This window comes from Diorhabda sublineata, chromosome 10, assembly GCF_026230105.1.
Source record: "Diorhabda sublineata isolate icDioSubl1.1 chromosome 10, icDioSubl1.1, whole genome shotgun sequence".
NCBI lineage: Eukaryota > Metazoa > Arthropoda > Insecta > Coleoptera > Chrysomelidae > Diorhabda > Diorhabda sublineata.
The window spans coordinates 11,631,328-11,653,758 of record NC_079483.1 but is presented as its reverse complement, the minus strand read 5'-3'; the positions used below and the strand labels follow the sequence as shown (position 1 = coordinate 11,653,758).

The 22,431-nt window shown below is 32.8% G+C and overlaps 1 protein-coding gene and 1 long non-coding RNA gene across 2 annotated transcripts; one reads left to right on the top strand and one right to left on the bottom strand.

Moving 5' to 3' along the window:
- Nucleotides 1-4,778: 4,778 nt before the first annotated feature.
- Nucleotides 4,779-12,337, bottom strand: LOC130449495 (prosaposin-like). Its single transcript, XM_056787347.1, has 4 exons — nt 12,210-12,337; nt 8,572-8,599; nt 6,900-6,984; nt 4,779-4,972 (listed from the first exon to the last, which is right to left on the bottom strand). Exons 1-4 carry the CDS (start codon nt 12,247-12,249, stop codon nt 4,808-4,810), a joined length of 318 nt encoding a protein of 105 aa, XP_056643325.1. The 5' UTR covers nt 12,250-12,337; the 3' UTR covers nt 4,779-4,807.
- A 3,640-nt stretch (nt 12,338-15,977) lies between these two features.
- On the top strand, nt 15,978-20,083 carry LOC130449503 (uncharacterized). Its single transcript, XR_008910448.1, has 3 exons — nt 15,978-16,440; nt 16,515-16,644; nt 16,702-20,083. It is a non-coding gene; the product is annotated as an uncharacterized LOC130449503 (long non-coding RNA).
- Nucleotides 20,084-22,431: the final 2,348 nt, after the last annotated feature.

Here is a 22,431-nt window from a genome sequence, read left to right as displayed (position 1 = left end):
TTCTTGGTGATTATTACGTAAAATGACGTCCTCAATTCAAATATAACTGTTGCTTTCTTCCACAACTCATCATTTTAGGGTGATACCACATTCCTATTTTCACAACTTTCTAATAATAATAATAAACCTATGTTAATTGATCTAATTTGAATGAGCAGAAGGAACCGTTTTAGCTCGAAACAATTATTAATAATTAGGGTATGAACCATTATTTGGTACTTCATCTCCTTTTATACTATGAGATATAGCTATCTCGTCTCAAACACCAGGAGTACTCCGCCAGGATGTTTGATGTCTTGATGGAACCGTTTCTCATGGTCAACGGAGACTGCCTCTAAATTTTCAGTGAAGAAAGTATACTTTAAGAGATATGCAATTATTGGGATTCTTTTTTTATAGGTGTTGAATAAACGTCTGTTCTTGAAAATGTTGTCTAGTTTGGGGAACCACAAAAGTCCTCGTGTGATTTTAGCATTGCTTAGATGAAGTGCTTCACCTGACTTATCCATTGATGTCACGAACGTCTTTATCAAATCGAGTTTGATATGCAGAGGTAGCAAGTTAATATTTTCCTTCGGTACCAAAGAAGCGTGGGCGACATGTTTTTGACCAGGGATAAAATTTTCTTGCAGAGCTAACAGAACTAATGTCAAACCATAGGCACAGCAAATGAAATTGATTTATGGTTACTTTTGAGTCAATTGGTAAAACTACTGTAACAAGTTGTACAGCAAACTGATCGAGCCCAAGTTGCCGATTTTTCAATCAAAGCAAAATTCATTCTAAGCAGTTTTATAAAGGGGAGGAAGGCATTTCGTTGCGCTTTTAAAGTAAATTCGCCGCAAATAAATCAGAAGCTATCAGCATGATTAAGCAGTAAATCAATACTCGATATTAAACGCAAATCACATTTATGCACTTGGAAGAAAACCCAAACTAATCGTACTGTTTTACTCAAATAAATAATTCTGAAACACAGAATTCACGCTTAAATCGTCGACAAGATAACTCTACAACGGGTTTAGATGTACTGATCTTAACAATGTGGTACTATAACGAGAAGAGCAAAGCAAGTTTAAGCTTGTTGTGAATTCCTCAGCGATTATATGCGCGTGTGGTATTGGGAGCATCAGCGTCGTGCAGTGAATATGCCTAATTGTTTCTTTATATTTTCAATATTGTTGCCATACTGAGGTCACATTTGGATTGATTTTACATAGGAATCGTCAAGAATAGCGACAGGGCCGATTTTTATGCATACCAGTCTATTATTATTAAAAATATCTCTATTTTCTGTTCTAATTCATTAGTTACATTACAACTTATAGATTAATAAATAAATACGTTAACCGATGTTCTTGCAACCCATAATGTCATTTGAACGTCTGGATGCAATGTCGATTTTCCTTGCAACGGGGTATTATTCACAAGTTTGATAACTTGGTGTAATGTTGTGACTTCCGGAATTTTTCGGCTGAAATATCCTTGAAAAGCAGCATAAAAATAGGGGTCCAAATATTAATAGTTTTAGTTTTCGAGAAGGCAACATGGCTGACGTTGAATATAATTGGTATATGTGGAAGTTTTCATTCACGAATATTATTGTATTAATCAAATTTGGAGTTTTCGAACCACTGTCGAATATATATCCTGTGCGATTGCGGCTTTGAGTTTTTCTCGAAGATCTTTTGGCAGACAATAATTGTTAAAATTTGTTGAAATTTTTGTTACGAAAAAAATTTTGTTACGAAATCTTTGACATTGGGTATGTCGGCTATATCATGTAACCACGAGGTTCTAAAAAGTTTTGGGTAGCATGAATATCTAATAGCCATACGAAGGTGTTTGTTTTGTACCACCTGAGGAGGCGGAAATTTTGTTTGGTACCTGTGTAGTAGACAGGGGTATAATGATTTGTTTGTATGATAAAAATTTGTTTCGTGTGGTTAATTTACTGTGTTAATTAGAGAGTGGAGTTTTCTCATTGCAATCTTAGCTCCTTGTACTTCTTTAGCGATGTGGGCGTTAACTGAGTAACAAGTATTCTGTTTTTGAGATATATAAAGCTAGTTTATTGTTTGGAAATGTATAAAATTTTGTTGTTTAAATGTGTATGGATATTTCTCATGATCGCGATGTTTCGCTGATGCTACAAAACAAGTGTCGTCAGCGTATATGGTTGTTAGGATTTGTTGGGAAGTGGGTAGCTCATATCTAAAAAGGGAATACAACGAAGGTGTTAAAACTGACCCTTGAGGAACTCCAGCATTTATGGGATATAGTCCTTCCATGCTTCATTATTTTCAACGTTAAATTTTCTGTTGTTTGAATATGAATGCAAAATTTTAATTAAAAGATTTGGTAACTTTAAATTTATCAATTTATAAATCAAACCCCTTTAAACATGCGGACTCAAAGGTTTTTTGGATGTTGATAGCGACTATGATGAACTTATTTTTATCCTGGAAGCTCTTTCTTATATAATTAAAAACTCTTATTATTCCAGCCGTTGTACTATGTCCACCTCTGAAAGTTTTGTAAATTTTTGAAAGTTACTCTATCTATCACCTTTGCAATATTATTGAGCATGGATATAGATTTATAACTATTCACATAGCATAGCTGTTTATTTGCTCTAATAATGGGAATGATGTTGGCAATTGTGAGCTTATCTGGGTAGTATCCTGTTTTTAGAACATGTTGCACTACTTTTTTTGAGTAAATTTTTAATTAGGATATTGGAGCCGTTTTTCAATTGGAAAATTATGTTATATATTTCAATGCAGGTTGTCAGGAACTTTGAATTCGTAGTATTTAATGTGTTTTGTGTTTAGGTGGTTAAGTACTATATTTGTGATGTTATCGTGATATTGTAAGTGGCATGGAGTTTTCACAGTTTTCTTGGAAATACGCTCCAAATTTCTCCACAATTCCAGTCGTTATAGTGCGGTCGCTGTTAACTATATTTGTAAGTTCATTTTATTCATACCAGTGTAATTTGAATGGATTAGAAAAATCCTTAAATGCTGCGGACCTTCTCTTTTTCAATAAGTTTCATAATCAGTTTCAAATTATAGTGATTCTTATTCGATCTTATTTCAATAAATGTGCTCTTATCACTCGAGATATTTTGTGAATTAATATCTGCACAATATCATTAGTTGAGTAGCGAAAAACTTGTCGACATGATTTTCGAAGTCTCCTTTATTATTTTCTTTTTATAGAAAACGTTCACAAAAGCTGCAAAAATTATAGTCAAAGGATGCGGTAGTCCACGAGTCCCGATTAAAAAGAAAACTATTATTTAAGTACGTAGGGGCTAATAATATTCTAACTATTTAGAAAGCAGAGTAATCATAATTATTTTATTTTCAAACCGAAAAAAGCAATTTAACGATGACCAGCAATTCCATTGTCAAACGGGACGAGTGGAAACGACGTTTAAATATGCTTTTATGTCCTTCATGTCAATTTTTGAATTCTCTGTTACTTTCTAATACTATAAAATGTGGTTATCCAATATAAGATTGAGTAAAAATTCAATTCCCTCTGCCGCTGTTGCTCCATCTAGGGGATTTTTTCAAAAAACATCAATCATAGTCAAACATGTTTGTCCATTTGCTTGAAATATATGAATATATAAATGTATAAATTTACGGAGGTTTTGTTAATGTTGGCGTTACCATAAATTTGGATTTAGCGGTGTGTCTATCATCCATTTATTTGAAAATTTCAATTTATGACTCACCTAAATCTGTAAGCCAATGAAATCTTTATCGAATTTCCTATTATGTTGCATCGATATCTCGATCATATCATATCATATCTTGTACAATATGCAAATAGATTTGCGATAGTACGAGAGTTGCTTCTTAAATTTTGAAATATAGCAACACTGATGTGAATATATCAAATCTACATTGTCATCATACAGTTCGACATTTTAAATGGTGATCCTAGTCCTATTTGAGTTGCTTACAGATACTTAGAACATTCATTGTAGTCAAAAAATGGAATCAAGTCGTGAGATGATTTCTTTGAATTTTGACACGGATTAAACCAACAGCAGTATGCAGATCAACTCGCTTCGACTTTTGGTGACAAAGCACCAACTCGAGCCATCGAGATTCGTTAATTTTCCTAATACTGTCGTAGTCGTAATTCCTAAGGTCCTAATATTTCATATTCAAATTGTTTATGTTATTTCTTTGTTATAAAATTCTGTCTGTCCTCAGGTGGATTTTTTATGTTATTCTCTTTGATCCGTGAATAATGATGAGATTTTCCATTTAATTCTTCACTATCTTGCTCGTTAGTTGAAAGTTCTTCCTTCATATGTCTAGTCACATCCAAGTATCAAAATGAACCCTATCGAGTAGCGCAACGCGATTAAATAATAAATTTTACTTCAACGCAAACTGACAAAGATGTTATGGATATAGTAGAGGAAGAGACGATAACCAATAAGAAAACTACGTAAAGCCATGATAGAGAAATACTGGGGAGTTGTCCCCAGCATTTACCAGCTGCTTCAGAACTTAAATAACACTTGTCTAGCTAACAATTTTATTTAGATGATATTTATGTAATTTTTCTCTGTAAGGGGGGCGGTGTAAGAAGAAGGTGTATTTGTAATGTTCTTAATTATTATTCTCTCGAAATACTACACAATCAGTTTGATTTCCAATCCTTCTTCTACAAAAGAATACGTACGTACGGTTTTTAAATGTAATCATTGCCAATTTATGATGGATTATTGATAGAAAGAAACGAAAATATTATTTATATATATATTTATTGATATCTATCAAGCTGTACAAAATTCCAAAGCTTTACATACATCTTCTGCTGTAAGTGCTGCAAGGTCTTTGTATATGTTATCCACAAGAGGAAGAATATCATTGGTACAGATTTCTTTTAAGTCTGTTGGCAAACCATTGCATAATTCTTGCACATCCTCTTTCACTTTCTCCTAAAAAGATGTAAAAAAATCTTTAGATTCAAGAAACTTGTATATTGAGAGTAGAACAGATAAATAAAATAATAAATATCAAGAAAAACCATGAATTATAAATAGAGTTTTATGAGAAAATAGTTTCCACAATCAGGAAATAATTGATGAAATTGTTGTAATATAATTATTGTCGGCATTTGCCGCAGAAATATACTCAGTTTCATCGTAAATTCGTCGATAGCGAAATTTTTCCAGAATAAATCATAACAGAAATTCTTCAAATACTTTGTATTCAGACCATAAAGTAGTACAACAAAAGATTTTCAATAAAATGCTTGTATGTATAAATGATGAGAATTTTTGATTGACTACGTTCAACTTACATCCGAGAAGGTGATAATCTCTTTTTGAACGGGGACATATTTCATAATTATATCTTGATTCGAAGAATGAGTATATGAATCCTACTAATATGAAGGTACTTTAGTTTGAAGTCGATGAAATAACACGAGTCAACAAAAAATATTTTTTTTGTGCTTGGATTTTACTTAATATATTCTGATTATATGTATATGCTTATACAATCAGAATATATAATTCTGATTATATAAGCATATACATAAGAATAAATGTGATAAGAATATGAAAATTTTTCATTTATAAGAACTTCAGTGATTTGACAATGTTTAATTTTTGCGCCTAATCAATGTCGGCTTTCACGCGCTATTGGTATAGAAAGAGAAGTAAGAAGGTGTATGAGCAATATTTCTTGCATCGCTCTTTATGTACGACAGTTGGTGTTTGTATATTACTGAGAAATCACGTCTTTCATATCATTTTTCATTGTTTCAATCTGTGCAAAATGGATACAAGAAGTTGTAAACGAGATGCTGACTCGTTTTGTTATATTAGCGGCCAATTTATTAAAGTGAAAGTGTAAAAATATTATTTAAGTACAAATTTGAAGATTTGCGAGGCATATCAAGTTTTCAAGTTCAAAATTAAGTCAAAAATGGGCTCCACTCTACGTTTTAATGTAAGTTGTGAGATGAAAAAAGAGCAATGAAGTTTGCAGTGCCGAGAATTTGGAGGGAACCCTGTGATCATTACACTGATTGTTATTTTTGTATTATTAATCCACTTCATACTATTCAATTCAAAGAATACAACTTATCCTGAACCATCATCCACATCTGCTCGAATATATTAATATATAAAATGTACCAGGGTAGATGATGTTACGTGACTGGCATCACAGAATCCTAAGAATCGCATACGAAGAGTGAAAAACGACAAATAGATTTAAAGTATATGTTTATCGACCAAGTCGTTATTTTGAATCATCACTTGACCACAAAAAAAATTTAATTCTTCATATATCCAATCCTTCACAGATAATGCAGTGGACTTTCTTATTATAGTTAGTAAAATGACTGCGACAGTGGAAATTCCTATTCCAACATGGGAATATCGTGGATAACGGAGGCGAAAATTTTACGTAGAACGCATATATTGAGCACTGTATAATGACAAAATGGTGGTTTGGTGAACACGTGCACATTGGAATCTATATTTTTCATGGATTGATAAAAAACCAAATCATGAATCTGATTTGAATTTCTAACAAAACTGACACTACACTGTGATTTTGAAGATCTTGAAAAGTGACTCGATTCCTCACCACGTTTTCGTGGATCACGCTTTAACCCATAAATATTTTGAGATTGAAATAGGTATAAACTGTTAATACATTCTTTGGATCAATAAGATGTTAGATTAGGATTTTTTCATTTAATATTAAGATTGATTGCGGTCCGGATATAGGATTCTTTTCTTCTGCAGTACTCGTACTCGAAGTTTCTTTAATGACATTGTTTCGCGTGAGTTTATTATATTAACATTAAGAATATTCCAATCATTTCATCAAATTATTTGAGTAACTTACTTCGGGTAAATTTTCTTGAATCAATTCTTTGATGTAATTAGCTACGGTTGTACACAGTTCACAGAGTAAATCTCCTTTGTTTTGCCTGTAATATAATAATGGAAAAGTTAATTCTAAAGTTGAAGGAAAAGTTATCAACTTGAAGATGGTATGAATGATGTATAATTTACCAAAGGAACGAGAACAAATAACATCATTTGATTAAAAATTTATACTTTTATCCTATAGCACCAATGATTGTTGATAAACAAACCCTAATAAACCTTATCGACCATTATCAAGGTGATAGATCATTGTTATATAATTTTTCCAAATAACTATCAACAAATAATAGGCATCTTGAACTTAGAAGTAAAACTTCGGAATCTGAGTTGATACACTGTGGAACTATCAATTAATATTAGATCGTTTTAATTAGATGTTAACTAGGATTGAGATATAAATTCACAAAGAATCATTATCTTGCATCGTTCCTTTGATAACAAAGTATTGCTCAAAATTTTTAATTCGTAGTTATAAGAAGTTGAAGAGATCATACTATTTAAGCAATTTCAAAAAATTTAAGAGTGAAGTTGAGGTTTTCAGTTTGTGATTTTCTATTCAGTCACAGCTTCACAATTTTTTGACTTCTAATCTGTCAATTTTATCAATATATTAATTATTTTATTATTCTTAAGATTTGGGACAGGAATTATGTAACTGTCTTTCGAAATAATCTCCTCACACAGCTATATATCTTTAGCTCAAATATTATAAAGCCAGTAGATTAATGGAAGTCCATATTGAACGAACCTTGCAATTCCAATTAACCTCAAATTCAATGACGTTTCCTTGTAGCACGTATGGTCACTAGAAGCTGTTTCTCGTGTAAACACTCCAGCTTTGGGTGTTTGGAACCTGAAAATTACCTCTAGCACAACCTACAGCATCAAGTTGTTCCTAAGAAAAATTTTGGAAACAGCCAGTCGACACTGGAATTCGAAGCTATGGAAACGTATGATGTTTAATTAATTCCAATACTGCCAGTGTCATTGTAGTTGCTGCTCCTTGTTCTCTTATCGCCTCGATAATTTTGTAATTAAATCAGCATAATGAGCACCCATTTGTAGGTGATTAACTAAAATGACGCTTCAATAATCCCAGAATGCAGTTAGCATAACTTTACCCGATGAAAGAAGTTTTAGACGGTGGTTAATCCCAACGTTTCCACATCCTACTTAGCGTTATAGTTTCTTCATATTGAAATTTTTTAAATTGATTGCCTGTATGCATCTGCACTGGTGGTGCAGAGAGTATTCAGTTTGTCATTGACTGAATATATCATGTGCTACTGTATTAAATTTTCAGTTTAACACACACATGTCGATTTTAGAATACAAAATAAAGTTTTTTTGATATTTTTTTGTGTTGTCTGCTGTTGGTGTTCCAGCTGCTAGCATCATCCCTCAGCACTCACACTGCAACAACAAGTAATTTCATTGAACAAATATTTCTGATGATAATTATACCTGGATAACGATAGTTGAACATATTCATATTAGCACTCGGCATATTTTTTGAAAACATTTGAATAAATTGTAATCTATCAACTTCCACTCCAAAATAAAATTCTGAGGCTTCGAAAAACTAAAGTTTTTCTTTGATGGTTCATACTATTAAAAATATAACTCACCTGAGGTGTGCAGCTTGGACGGATAGCCCTGTAAAATATATAGTGTTAATGTGACAGCATGATTAGAACATCATTTAATTCTAGAAATATTACGTGGCATGTTTTGTGAGTGAGTTCCATTTCGAAATTCTGCAAATTTCTTCAGAGAGTGCGGCTGTTTAAATTACTGTCGCGAGAGATCAATCGACTGCAAAGATCGGCCTTGTTAAGCGTCTTATCTTTATTTAAAACTGATTTATGTTCACCGAGAAAAGTTTACAATGTGCAGATAACACATTACGACTAATGGAATGATTAGGAATTGGATGAGTCATTACTACGATTATTACTACTCAAGTTCTGAGATATCTAATGAGAATAAGTCAAATCTGACATCGCTGCTATGAACATTTTTTAAGGTGAACGTACTCAGAACATGTTGTTATACGGGTCCTATTTCAGTGTGGTTTCCAGATATTTGAAGCATTCATATTAGTTAAGAAATATGATTGATTCGCAAACATTTTCGCGCGATGATTTTCTATGACTTTCGACGTGAATTAAACCAACAACAGTGTGCTGATCAAATCGCTTCAACTTTTGGTGATGAAGCACCATCTTGAACCACCGTGTTTTTCCTAATTTAGTCGTAGAAGTATTTTAGTATATGATGAATTTCGTGAAAGTCGTCCAAAATCGGTTTTTATGCCAGAAAACATCGACTGATATTGCAAGATCGTCATGTGACATACCGCGAGATTGATGCAAAGAGTCAAAACATCAAATTGATGGGTCATTCGCCGTATAATCCTTGTTTGGCAGTCAATGATTTCTTTTTCTCCACAGATCAAAAAAATGCGAGATAATTGTTTTTCTACACGCGAAAAAGAAGTTTGTTTTGGAGGTACCTCAATCGACAATTAGTTAAAGCCCATGCAAAGGTTTTTTGATTTCAATAGAGAATATTTCGAAAACAATGAAGCTATATCCGATAAAAAATAATTGTTTTCGTTTGTCTATCTTAAAACTAATAGTAGCCCTCGTATATACAATGTTATTATTGAAGATTTGGTTGATTCAAATATATACGAGAGTAAACGTTCCGGAATTTTGATATTCTATTAAAAGTTTCCTCAAGTTTTTTCACTGTTCTGCTTGAAATTATGACATAAAGTTTAAACTATTGGAAGTCGTTTCCACTGGAAAAATCATGTGTACCATATTTTGGGACATAAGCTGTTGAATTTTGCTTTATAAATATCATATAATCAACATATTTCGAAATTGTAAAAAAACATAGCGATGCTATCAAAAGTAAAAGCGTGTAATACTGAGTGAATGATACCCGAAAGTGGGTAATCAAATCCAAAATGTGAACAATTGTTTTATATGCTGATTATTGTCATCAGGGTCCCACTGACTACCGTATTTTCGTGCATTTTAAGAGAATCCTGTGCTGAAAGTGACAAGACTACGATATAAAAACAGAAATGCTGGAGAGATTTCATAACTGGTGATATAATTATTACAATAGTTATTTCAGAAGCTCATTGCATCAGCATAGAGTGGAATTACGATTATTGTATTTAGATAAAATCATAAGCTTCCATGTGAGTTCAAAATTATTGGAAAATTATCACTCATATTGTTTTTTCTCTTTAAATTGGAACTTACTACATAAACACATACCTCATTATTTTTATTAAAATATCATCTCAAATGCATGCATCATTTCTTACCAAAATAATTCATATTGGGTCAATCTCGACAATTATACATAGGATATCAAGTTTCATTTCAATTTTAGAAGATGGAAGCTTTCATAAGATTACAGTTTCTACAACATGGGTCATCGATGCATATCTATATAATTCTAAATTGTTTGTGTACAATCTAAATTCAACCAATAAGCAAATTTTAGATAAACATGTTTAACCGATCAAAAAAATGTTTTAGCTTTGCTCATAGGCACGTATGAGTAATGATAAAGCCCCCTCAACATTATTTAGAAACGAATTAGAAGGCAATCAACGTCAAAATGGTTGGACGGTATACTATGGGACCTGAGAATGCTCGTAACAACAAATAACTCGATATAAAATACATTGGAGTAGTATTTTTTAACAGCTCAAGGCCCATTGAAAGAAATAGGTCAAAACAGTGTTGTCTCTTACAATGTCCCTCTACCAAACTGTAGTTTAAAACATTTTCTACACGATGGGTACCACAAATACATTGGATTAGTATTTTTGAAAGGTCAAGGCCAATAAGTGGCTGTAGCTTCGACAGAAAAGAAGATAATATGAAATTGCTTGAAATAAACACTATCGACAATAAGTAGGTTGTGTCTCTCTACGCACACCCATGTTTACTTATAGACAATTCAGACAATTGTTAACCAGGTCGTTGAAAATGATGTTGAGTAGGATAAAGTATTTTTGTCCAGGAACTGCTTTCATCCAGATGAAATTGGCCAATATAATGATAGAAATGTGCAATACAGTTAAGGTTATTGACAAGAAAAATGCGGTTAGTGTATTTTGTCACTAAAAAGAGACTCGGAAACGTTCTATGATAGCTACTAAAATATGAAGTTTTCAAACGAAACAAATTTTCATTTGTCGGGCCATGTAAATCGACGCTAAAGATTTATTCATGGCCTTTGACAGATTTGATAAGGTTTAATGAGAATCCTGGTGCTCCCTTTAGGGGCACGGAATCATTAATAAATACTTTATCAAAGAGAATGGTGATCAAGTTCTAATCAGTAAAGGATGTTTTATTAGTGGCAAACTTTAGCTGACGTAATTTTTTTAGCAGGAGTGATCAACTTGCTATACTACCCCTGCAGTTTCTCAATTTCCAAGAAGATTAATTCCATGATTTACTGACTTTCCTATAACATTCTACACATCTCACTTATTCAAACGCATATATTTGGGGCATTGCTGAAAATATCCGTCTTAAACGGGCACCACAAACAAAGTTTCGGGCTATGATATATTTATATAGATAGCAAAAAAGATACGTTTCAACGAGAAATAAACATTTTGAATACCATTGTACCAATTTTAAGAATAAACTATTTACAAAAGCTAAAAATATTTTCACAAATATTTAGTGAAGGTGAATAGTTACTATGGTATCATCAAATGGTTGATAATGGGCACGGGCATACCACAATTGAAATTATTCTATCTAGTACTAAAAATTCACGACTTTTCTCTAAAATAGACAAAGGTACTACAAAGTATGATAATAGTTTGGTTAATACTCATAAATATAGTGATAAAGATTTTATTTTGCTTACATATTGCTAATAAAAGTGAATGCTAGTTGTCTTCCATCCAAAGGATCACTAGTGATCGAGAAACAATGAGAAATGGTTCAAATTTCAACAATACTAGGTTATTCTCGATACAATAATTCAGATTGTGTTTCTTTCATTCCTGACATTTGAAGAAAACATCGTTATGCATAGATAGAAAACGAGGAATTGGTAGAGAAGATAAAATTCATTCATTCCTGATTTGGTTTCCAGTTATTTCACATTTTCAATCTTCTCACAACGATTATGATTCTTTATACTGAACTAATAATTTTAATAATCATGAAAATGAAAAGCTTAATCGGGGTTATTTCAACAAAATTTTACTTACCAACACAGGCGAAAAGTACTAGAGCCAAAGCGAATTTCATATTGGTAGGAAAGGAATTCAAAATGGGATAATTAACAATTAACGAGTTATACTTGATTGTACGAAAATGGTATTTAGAGCGCAGTTTATATATCCTCAATCATAAGAAAAAAAGTTATCATGTCGACCACTTGAGGAATACGTCAGATAATATTATTTATAGTATATTAAGTGTGAGTGATTTGAAGCGAGTAATCAAACGCACATCGACATAAGTGCATTTTGCTATTTACATAGATTAAAATTTTTGAATTTCTACATCTTAATTGATAGCTTATTCTCGTATTCGGGTTTGCTAGCGTGGAAGCTGGATCTCACTTAAAACATTACTGAATATATTTATACAAAAGCTTCTGCTCCTTCCCCTTCATAAATCAAAACAAATTATTATCAATAACACACATTTTATATACTCAAGTTTAAAACTGACATGACTGAAACTGTTGAAGAGTGCAGTAGTAGCCCTAATATTGGTCAATCACTCTCAATATCAATATGGTTGACCCCAACGCAACTTCATGAAGATTTGATGGATACATTAAGGTACATTAAGGGGGAATCTGCAGTATCTTAGGACATAGTGTCGTATTTTTGAATATGTTAAAATTCCATGTACATGCCAACATGCATGGTGCACCTGCTATTAATATTTTCGAAAAATTTCTTGACCTTCGGTAGCAAGACTAAAGACTATTTGAAAAAATAGCTAAGGACAGTGGTGTCCGAAACCATCTCTCTCTACCAAACTGTAGTTAAACATATTTTCTACACGACGGGTTCCACGAATATAAAGACAAACAAACTCGAAAACACATTTGCAGTCATTGTTCAACACAATGGATAATTAACTATTCTATCTCTATGATTTTGGAACAAAAATGGAGAAAAGAAGAAAAAACTTCAAGATTCACAGCCGAATAAATTCAAGAAGCAGCCTTGGAAGAAAGTTCATGCTGTAACCTGCACTACTTCACTTATAGGTGCTTAATATGGCAATTTTGGTCTAAAGTTACGGAAGGCAAAAGATGAGCTCTGGAAGAGGTTTCGCTAAGGATAGTAAATACAGTAAACACTTTCGAGGTAAACCATTTTCTTTGGAAAATGTTGCCAGATCAGTGGATTCCAATCGTACAGTTGAAATAATGATACATCTTTTGTGTTATAATGTTAACTTGATGGAGCTAGAGCTGCAATAAAATAATCACAATAGTGCCACATATATAAATCTCCACCTATAGAGAATTGTTCTACTAAAACTAGTATTGCCCCTTATATCTCTTATTTCACATACTATCTTTTAAGACTATCTTTTTTCCCAAATAAAACTTGAAAGTTCATATGAAGAATATTGTCTAGTAACCAGAGTAGAAGATACAGAATCAAACAACTCAAAAAACGTGCAAGGATATGTAAGAACCGAGGGTGTAAACAAAATTTCTTTGTGTACCAGTGCCATCATGTTACTAGGAGTCATAGAGAATATGAAAATTATTTATGAATGAATAAATGCAAAATATGATTGTTTTGAATACCAATTTCTAGATATTCTACAGGATTTTACTCGTAACCAAGATGCTTTGCTGCTAAACTGAAAATTGAAATTGAAATTATATTTGATTTGTCATGCGGAAGTTTTTAAAACTAATAGATTGAATCTGATGGCTCGGGTGTTCTCCTTTTTAGATTGAGAGAAAAGTGTGAACAGTATTTTTCTTTTTGATTAAGGCTCTGAAATTCTCAAGATGAAAGAAGAAAATATAATAAACCCATAATTTGATATATTTAATATAAAAATGTATCGCTGAATGTGTTGCTAAGCGCAAATCTCGAGAACAGCTGAATCGATTTCGCTAATTTTTTTATAGTATTCCTTGGAGTACGAGGATGCTTGTTATGGGGAGAAAAATTTCAAAAATTGCCTAATAAAGTCTAAAAATATTTTTCTACCTTCTATAATATAATGTGTTCATGGAAGGCAAAACAGTTGGATGACTTTAATATCAACCAATATCAATTTTAATATCAATACACAATGTTATGTGCTAACCAACTTCTGATTGAGAGTAATGTATAATTCGATATTATGAATATTTCTTACTTATGTCGAAAAACTTTCATTCCAAAAACTAGTAGAGTAGTTGAAGAATGAATATCGTCATATTTAAAAACGTACCATTGAGTTATTTAGGACCCGTAACTTTTAAAAACGTTTCGGTATATAAATCATACTGTAACTTTATTCATCGCCCCGTTGATCATATACTGCAAAGTATACAAAATGTTATTACATACAGAGTGAATTCGAGAAAGGGTTACTGTAAGTGTTTAAATATGTTTTTTAGTCTAATGAATGCTGTTCTAGCTTTCTCAATGCGAAATTTTCTGTTAAGTAATCCCATTTGTCATTATCGCTTTAATGGTGCATTATTAACAATAATGATCATGTACTTAGTCTTTCTGGTATCAAGTTTTATTACATACTCCTGACATTTCTCAACCTGATCTTATAACGTTTGTAAACCTTCCATTGAGTCAGCTACGAGGACAGTGTCATCGGCGTACCAGAAGTTATTTACGGTCACCTCATTTATTTTTATACCTTCTTCAACATCTTTATCGAAGGCATCTTGGAATATATGTTCCGAGTATAAATTGAAAAGTAGTGGTGACAGTAAACAGCCCTGTCTGACTCTGTCTAATGTTTACATCTGGAGTTAATTTATCTTTAATTCGTAAATTTGCTTTTTGATTCCAGTAAAGATTCGCTATAAATTAAAATCTTTGCTATCAATTCCAGTTGCCTGTAGAATATTTATTAGTTTATGATTACGGACCTTGTCGAATGCCTTTTCAAAATCTGTAAAGCATAAATTTATGTTACCCTCTCTAGTTTCTAGTCCTTTTCAAAGCCAAACTGTACTGCCACTGCTGATGTATTCCTCTATTTTAGGGTATAATCTTTGATGTATAATTCGCATGTTGTATACTGTGTACCAAGAAAACGCACTTTATTTTAACCAAAAATTTTATTTAACTGGGTCTGGTCCGCGTTGTTCCGTAAAAGTACAACAAGGCAGATACAGGGATTTGTTTGAACTGACACATAGTATGTGAGGAGAAAGAGACCTGCTGGGAAACTGCGAAACCACTTCTTGGTAAATGTAAGAATATGTGCATTGAATGTTTGAATCGCTAGGCCATATATTTTCCGACATTATCAGTTAAGGGTTAACAATGGTAAAATAAAGGCACAGAGAAGAGACCAAACACTGATGCGAAATTTATAGGTAAATCAATTCAAAACAAAACCAAATTCTCAAATTATTCCTTCAATAACCACATTAATGCCCATTCATATGTCATTGAGTCGATTGTATTATATATACAAATTACTGACTATTTGTTTATCAATTTATAAACTGGCACAATCATGAATTTTTAATCAACTTGAGTCTTGGAAATACGAAATGATTTCATCTAAATATTCATAAGCGTAATCAAAATTGATGAATTTGTTATCGGTGTATTGTTGTAAATGTGATAAAAAAACCGTTTTGAAACTTTTGAATATAATCTTGATATAAATGATGAATGATAATTTTTTTGCACAATTGCTTTCACAATTGTTCATTTACATATCTGTAAATGTGTACTGTGGACCCTACTTATGAATATTGAAAAACTGTCATTTCCATTTATCTTTATTATCCATTATTATCATTTGCAATAACTGTTAGATTCCCGCTTTCGTATTACATCGAATCTAAATTTAAATTTGCCTCTCCCATGAGAATAGATTTGAAACTATTCAGCTAGAATCCGAATTAAATATTCATTCAACTACGTGTGTGCATCAAAATTTCATACTTCTACTAAAAATCAAATTCACCTTTTTAATCGAATATTCTTCCATGGTAATTCTGTGTATTATTAGAAGTTGATGTAAAACAGTCAGAGCGATAACAGTGAGTAACGGGTAACACCTAATAAATAATTGAATTCCAAATACTCCTTATAGTGGAGACATTGTGGCGAATTTGGTGTTCAATTTGAGAAATACAGTGAATAGGAATTGCAAGACAATGAAAGTGAAACAGATATTGATTCCAACGGTGGATCCAGTAGATCAGAAGCTAGCCAAATATGCTCTGGAATGTTTTCACCAAGAGAAACAAGATGCTTTTTCATTGTTGTATGTATTAGCACGTGTATTATCTAGAATTACCACATAATAAAAAGCCAATGAAACATATATAAATTTTACAGTGATCGCTTCATAATATTGAAACATAGTCCCTAAGAAGTTGTCCAGAACCATTAAACTGCAAAAAAAAAAGATGGAAACTCAGCAGGAGAGCATTATGTATGCAACACCGAACCTAGATCTGTACAACCTGTAAGTATAGATTCAAATAATCATTGTATTCACCTTAATAGTTATTTGTATGCCAAGGTCTGAAAGTGCTACTTTGTTGGACGAGTCTGAGAATTGCGAGACGAGCGAAGCGAGCAACAGACGAGTCCAAACAAGTAGTATTTCAGCCGCGGCGTACACAACATTTTTTAGACGACGCATTAAGAACGGCCGCATTGCTTTTTTCGGTGAGATCAGGTGGCGTGGATTCGAGTAACTCTTCATCGCTGATCATCATTTATTGTTATTCATTAATTTAGACAAAACTCCGGATATAATTTCAGAAAATTGAAAATTTAAGGTTATGCAAAATCATCGAAGTGAAACTGTCTACTCCAGAGCGTCCCGAAAGTGTTTTGCAGTATGGAACTGTCACTTTCACTACATGGAACACTCAAAACGCAACTTTCGGTATGTAAATGAATACAGAACGAACAACTTTCAGATGGCGTCGTCTAAAAGAGTATTTTTAAACCCTCCGTTGCTCGCGCGGCGTCTACAAGACACCGGGGAACCTCCTTTTTCTGGTACCGGTAGAAAGCAATTCAATAGCGACTTCTCCCACTCTACAGCTTCCAAATTTAGACTGAACAATATTCAGAACGATTGGTCATAGTTCATGTACACACGTTGAACGCTTAGGAGCTATAATTTGAAATCTAAGCCTCTTAGACGCTACGGGAGCGCTTCTGTTTCAAGACTGTCCATATTTTTATTAAATATATTTTATTGTGATCTAATTGAGATTTGTGTTTGTACAAAGGTGAGTTTTACATATTGGATTTATAAAGATTTTTAAACCTCTTGATGAAAAAGATGCTGAGTTTTTGCAGAGGCTGGAATTGGAATCTAATTAAAAATGATCAGACAGACAAACAATAGCAGTAAAGGCGGAGAGGACTACTTAGAGAAATAAAAAGAAAATACTGACACAGAATAGGAAGGTTCGAATGGAGATGAAGAGGAAAACCAAGATGATTTAGAATATCATGCCAAGTTTGTATTCGGAAGAGATGGAACAACTAAATGGAGGTTAGATACCCCTGTTAGTCATTTACCTGACTTTAAGGGCATAGGGAAGCTAGCACAGTATGTTTCCACATGTTGGAGTATGTTTTTTACTATCAGTTACACCAATAAGTATATTTGTAGTAAAAGAGAATCGTTGAGCAGAGAAATAGATTGCAAAAATACAAATTTGGAGGAAATGGAAGCTTTTATAGGGCTTTTGTACATGGTAGGATTTCGTAGAAATAGCAGAATAAATACTGAAGATCTTTGGGCCACTAACGGTTCTGGTATAGAACTTTTACGAATGACTATTCCACTCTCTTACAAAGTGTACGTTTTGACGATAAAGACATCAGAAATGAGGAGAGTCATTGACAAAATTGCTCCTATTTGGCAAATATTTGAGTTCTTTTATTGTAAGTTGTCAGAAAAGCTATTGCGTTGGTGAATGGTTACAATTGATGCCTCGGCATTTCGAGGCAAATGTCCATTTCGTCAATATATACCATCCAAGCCGTCTAAGTATGGCATAAAGATCTTATCCGTGGTGGATGCAAGAACTTATTACACTTACAACTTGAAAATATACGTGGGGAGACAGCCTGATGGCCCTTACCAAGATGATAATAGTGCAAGCTTCACAGTGAATAGATTGTGCTTACCAATTTTTGGTTCTGCGGAATGTCACCGATGATAACTGGTTTATCAGTTAAGAACTAGTAACTGACCTCCAAAAAAATCACAGACTTAGTTATGCTGGAACCATAAGAAAAAATAAACGAGAACTTCTACTGAACTTTGTGGCAGGACGTGGTCGAAATGAATATACATCAAAGTTCGCTTTTCAAGAAACTTCGACATTGTTTTAGTACATTCTAAAAAAGAATAAGAATGTTATTCTACTTTCTAGTATGCATCACGACTCGGACGTAGACCCTTGCAACAGGTATAAAGAGAAAGCCAGGTATCGTGTTATTCTACAACCAAACGAAATCGGGAGTTGATGTCGTCGACAAATTGTGTGCGATGTCTCTAAGAAAACCAACCGTTGGCCAATGACAGTATTTTATACATTGTTAAACTTAACTAGTTAACGAAAGACTATATACAATACAGGTCAAAAACAACTTGCTTGCCTAAAGATTTGCGAAAATGGACCATTGAAATAGCAGAAGAAGAATACAGTACCAGTACCAGTAAAGTGGCCTGCAGGCTAAAATGACAAATATTGAACTCAGGAAATTCACAGAAGCGATGCTACATTTGTAAAAAGTAAAAAAATCGCATGACTCGATACAAATTCGTAGAATGTAATAAGTTCATTTGCTTGGAACATGCAATAGTTATTTTCCTAACAAGTCCAGAAAGTGATACTTTCCCACACGCGACTGCAGTTCTCCCGAAGCGGTCAAGGGCGGGAAAGACACTTTACGCATGAGTCAGGAACATTATTTTTTCTACGACCGTATATACAAAAAAGTATACCAACCCATTTTTCTAAAATTATTTTATTCCAACAAACATAATAATATACAAAACTTTAACTAAAAACTACTAATTATTATAAATATTATTATTAAAAACACAATTTGTTATATTCTGTAGACTAGTAAGAATTGCCGGTCCAGTTGAGTTTGGTTTCAACAGAAAGGTAGATGACGTCAATGAGGATGGCATAAAAATGACGATGACGGAGTCGGCAACGGTTTTAAGTCATTTGGCAGGTAACAGCTCGGAATTAGCTTCATTTGCAGCCTTCAAAATGGCTTCGGGAAGTTCTTCGTCGGATGAATCCATAAATTTTATTGTATCGGATTCGGTTTAATGTGGTTTAATTTGAGGGAATTGGATGAAACGTGAGTCCATCACTCCACACTCGAAACAAAAGATTAATCAAAACATAGGACTGAAAGGGAGAACCGGTTCCAAAGAAAGCAAAGACCGTTTCATCTACAGGCAAGATCATGACGTCGAGAAATCAAGCAAAAATGGCCGCATTTGACTAAGAAGAAAGTGTTGTTCCATCAAAGGTGCCAGCTCACATATCCTTATTGTAATGGCCTAAACACCCTCGGATTAATTTCTGTTCCTTGACTTAAGAAAATGGCTCAGTAGTCAAGGATTTGCCAGTCATAAAGAGGAGATAACGACAATCAATGATTATTCTGAGGAACTTGACAATTCTTTTTATAAAAAGGATATCAAAATTACTGGGAAAAGAGTAAAGTGTATGAAGCTAAGAGAAGCTAAGAGAAGACTATGCTGAAAAACGAATATACTTTTTTACAAATATTTTGTTTGTTTCTTTATTGTTCCAGGTACTTCTGGAACCGTCCTCCCATCATTTAAAAATGAGCTTAACATTATCTCCTTAAAATTTCATGAAAAAATATCAATGGGAAATAAAGACATTTTCACAAGTAAAACAGACTATTGTTGAATTTTCCAATTGTTTATTTTTTTCCACGACAGTTACACGTATATCCATCGATAAAAACCGATAAATATTGCTAGGGCACCAGGTGCATCGTCGTTTTCATTTAACGTCTTTTTCAATTCATTTTTTCTGGAAAGAGATCTCATTGAATTTCTTTATTAAGTTTCGTATCTCCTCTTATCAAGTTTCAAATCCATTTCGCGTTGCAGATACATCTGGATATTTTCCTGATATTTGGATTGTACACTACGAATTATCATTGATAGACTCTAGCACTTGATTCAATATATTTGTATACATAGTGAACTTAATTTAATAGATTTTCACTTTTGGAAACTTAAAATTCTTAAAAAATTTTTAATAAATTAGAGGAGAACTTCATCAATTTCGTAAATATACTTTAAAATTATTTACGTATCTGGAAATCAATAGGCCAATCACTGAGATACAGACTGTTTGGTTTTTCTCGAGCTGAAATTTATTTATATATTTCATTCGTTTCACGAACTTCTGAAAACCAACCAAAGCGTCCTAGTTAACTCCAATTTAAGAGAGCTAGCTGGTATTGCAGTCAGAATATCACATCGAACACAGATAATACTCTCAATGTTCTTCATGTAGAACACCAATATGTCTCGATTGTGTTGATATGAATGAACACTTGATAATTACGCCGACCGCTGTAGTAAACGGTAAATTTTGTAGCTCTGCGAGATAGCTCTGTATATTTCAGACCTTAATAGATGTAAACGGCGAAACCGTCATTTGATGGGTGAATTTGTGTGGAGATAAATAAGTAAGTATTTAGTCACTCTCCTCTAATATTTTCCGAACTAAAGAATGGATCCTTGACAATCTTATTGAATTTGTACTATAGCAGTGATATCTTCGTTTCAAATACATTTGAACACTGACTTTCGCGGATGAAAGTTCATCTATTTTGTGACTTCTAGCTTACGAAACAAGTTTAAGATGATAAAAAAATAATTTAGATAATCTTTACCGTAAACTATATTTTGTATTATATAAAGCCACGAATCAGCACAAGCAAGTACATACGAGGCAACAAGAATTTTTACCTATCGCGAGATTTCGTCCTCAAATAATTACTGCCAGATGTTCCAGAAAACTCTTTTGTGTGGATGATGACGATGATGCAGTATGGTTCGATGAAAAAGATGTTGAAACAACTAATGTTCCTGAAGTTAACAACCTAACGAAAAAGAAGTGGCTGCTATGCCACTTAAAAATAATTCAAAGGAGTGGAGTGGACAGATGTTCTTTGTTTCCTAATTACTTTAATTGATATAATCAATAGTTTTTTGTTTTTTTATTGTTTGATTTGATATCAATTTTATTGAAAAATTAAATTATGTCTGGGATACTAGCCAGATCGATAAGGATATAAAAAAAAATGAGGTGCATTGCTGGTTGTTCACCATATGAAATAATAAAATATAGTTAACATGTACGATAGATATGTAACCAGCTTCACTTAAAACATATCAAATAATGATAGATACGAAATCATATAATATATATAATAAACGTAACGATAAAGTGTATTGATTGTTGAGTACTAAGTAGTATAATGAACTATATTACTTTCTACATAGTCAAAATTGGAGCAAGGATTTTATGAATTAATGAACAAATATTTATTCTTCAGGAATATTATAGGAAGCAGTGAAAACAACAAATTATTTATATCATTGAAAAACTAGTATACGTGTTATGATTTATTTCAATTTTATTTAAAAAGAATCTCCTCCCCCGTCCCTTTGAATCGGGATGTTACTAAATTCACTTGAAATAAGAGGCTCAGGTGCTCAAGATTCAAATCAAGGCTAAAACCGCCAACAATCAATCAGGTCTAAGTGAATATCATATCATTCGAAAGAAAAACTATTTGTTTACTTAACTTACAGTAAGCTACAGAGCAAGAATTGCCCATAAAAATGTCTAATACATTTTAAAGAACTTTGTAAAACGTAAATAATTGTATATCGAAAGATACAATGAAATGTATGCAATCTGAATCCAGTATTAAATAAAGAATTCTTATTAAAAAAATCACATGTTGAGTTTTCAACTGATTTCTGTTTCTGATTCTGTATACTTCTATATGGACATCTACTCTTTTCCTAGAAGGATTTTTCTAATTCTCTTAAAATAAGCTATATAACGAACTCTATCATCCCCTATATCCCTCTAGATATGATTTCTACATGTGAACAGACAAAAAGAAACTTACCACTTTTTACATTGGTTAAGACAAAAACCACAACAATCTTCGAAATTACATTCCTGATCATAAAGAG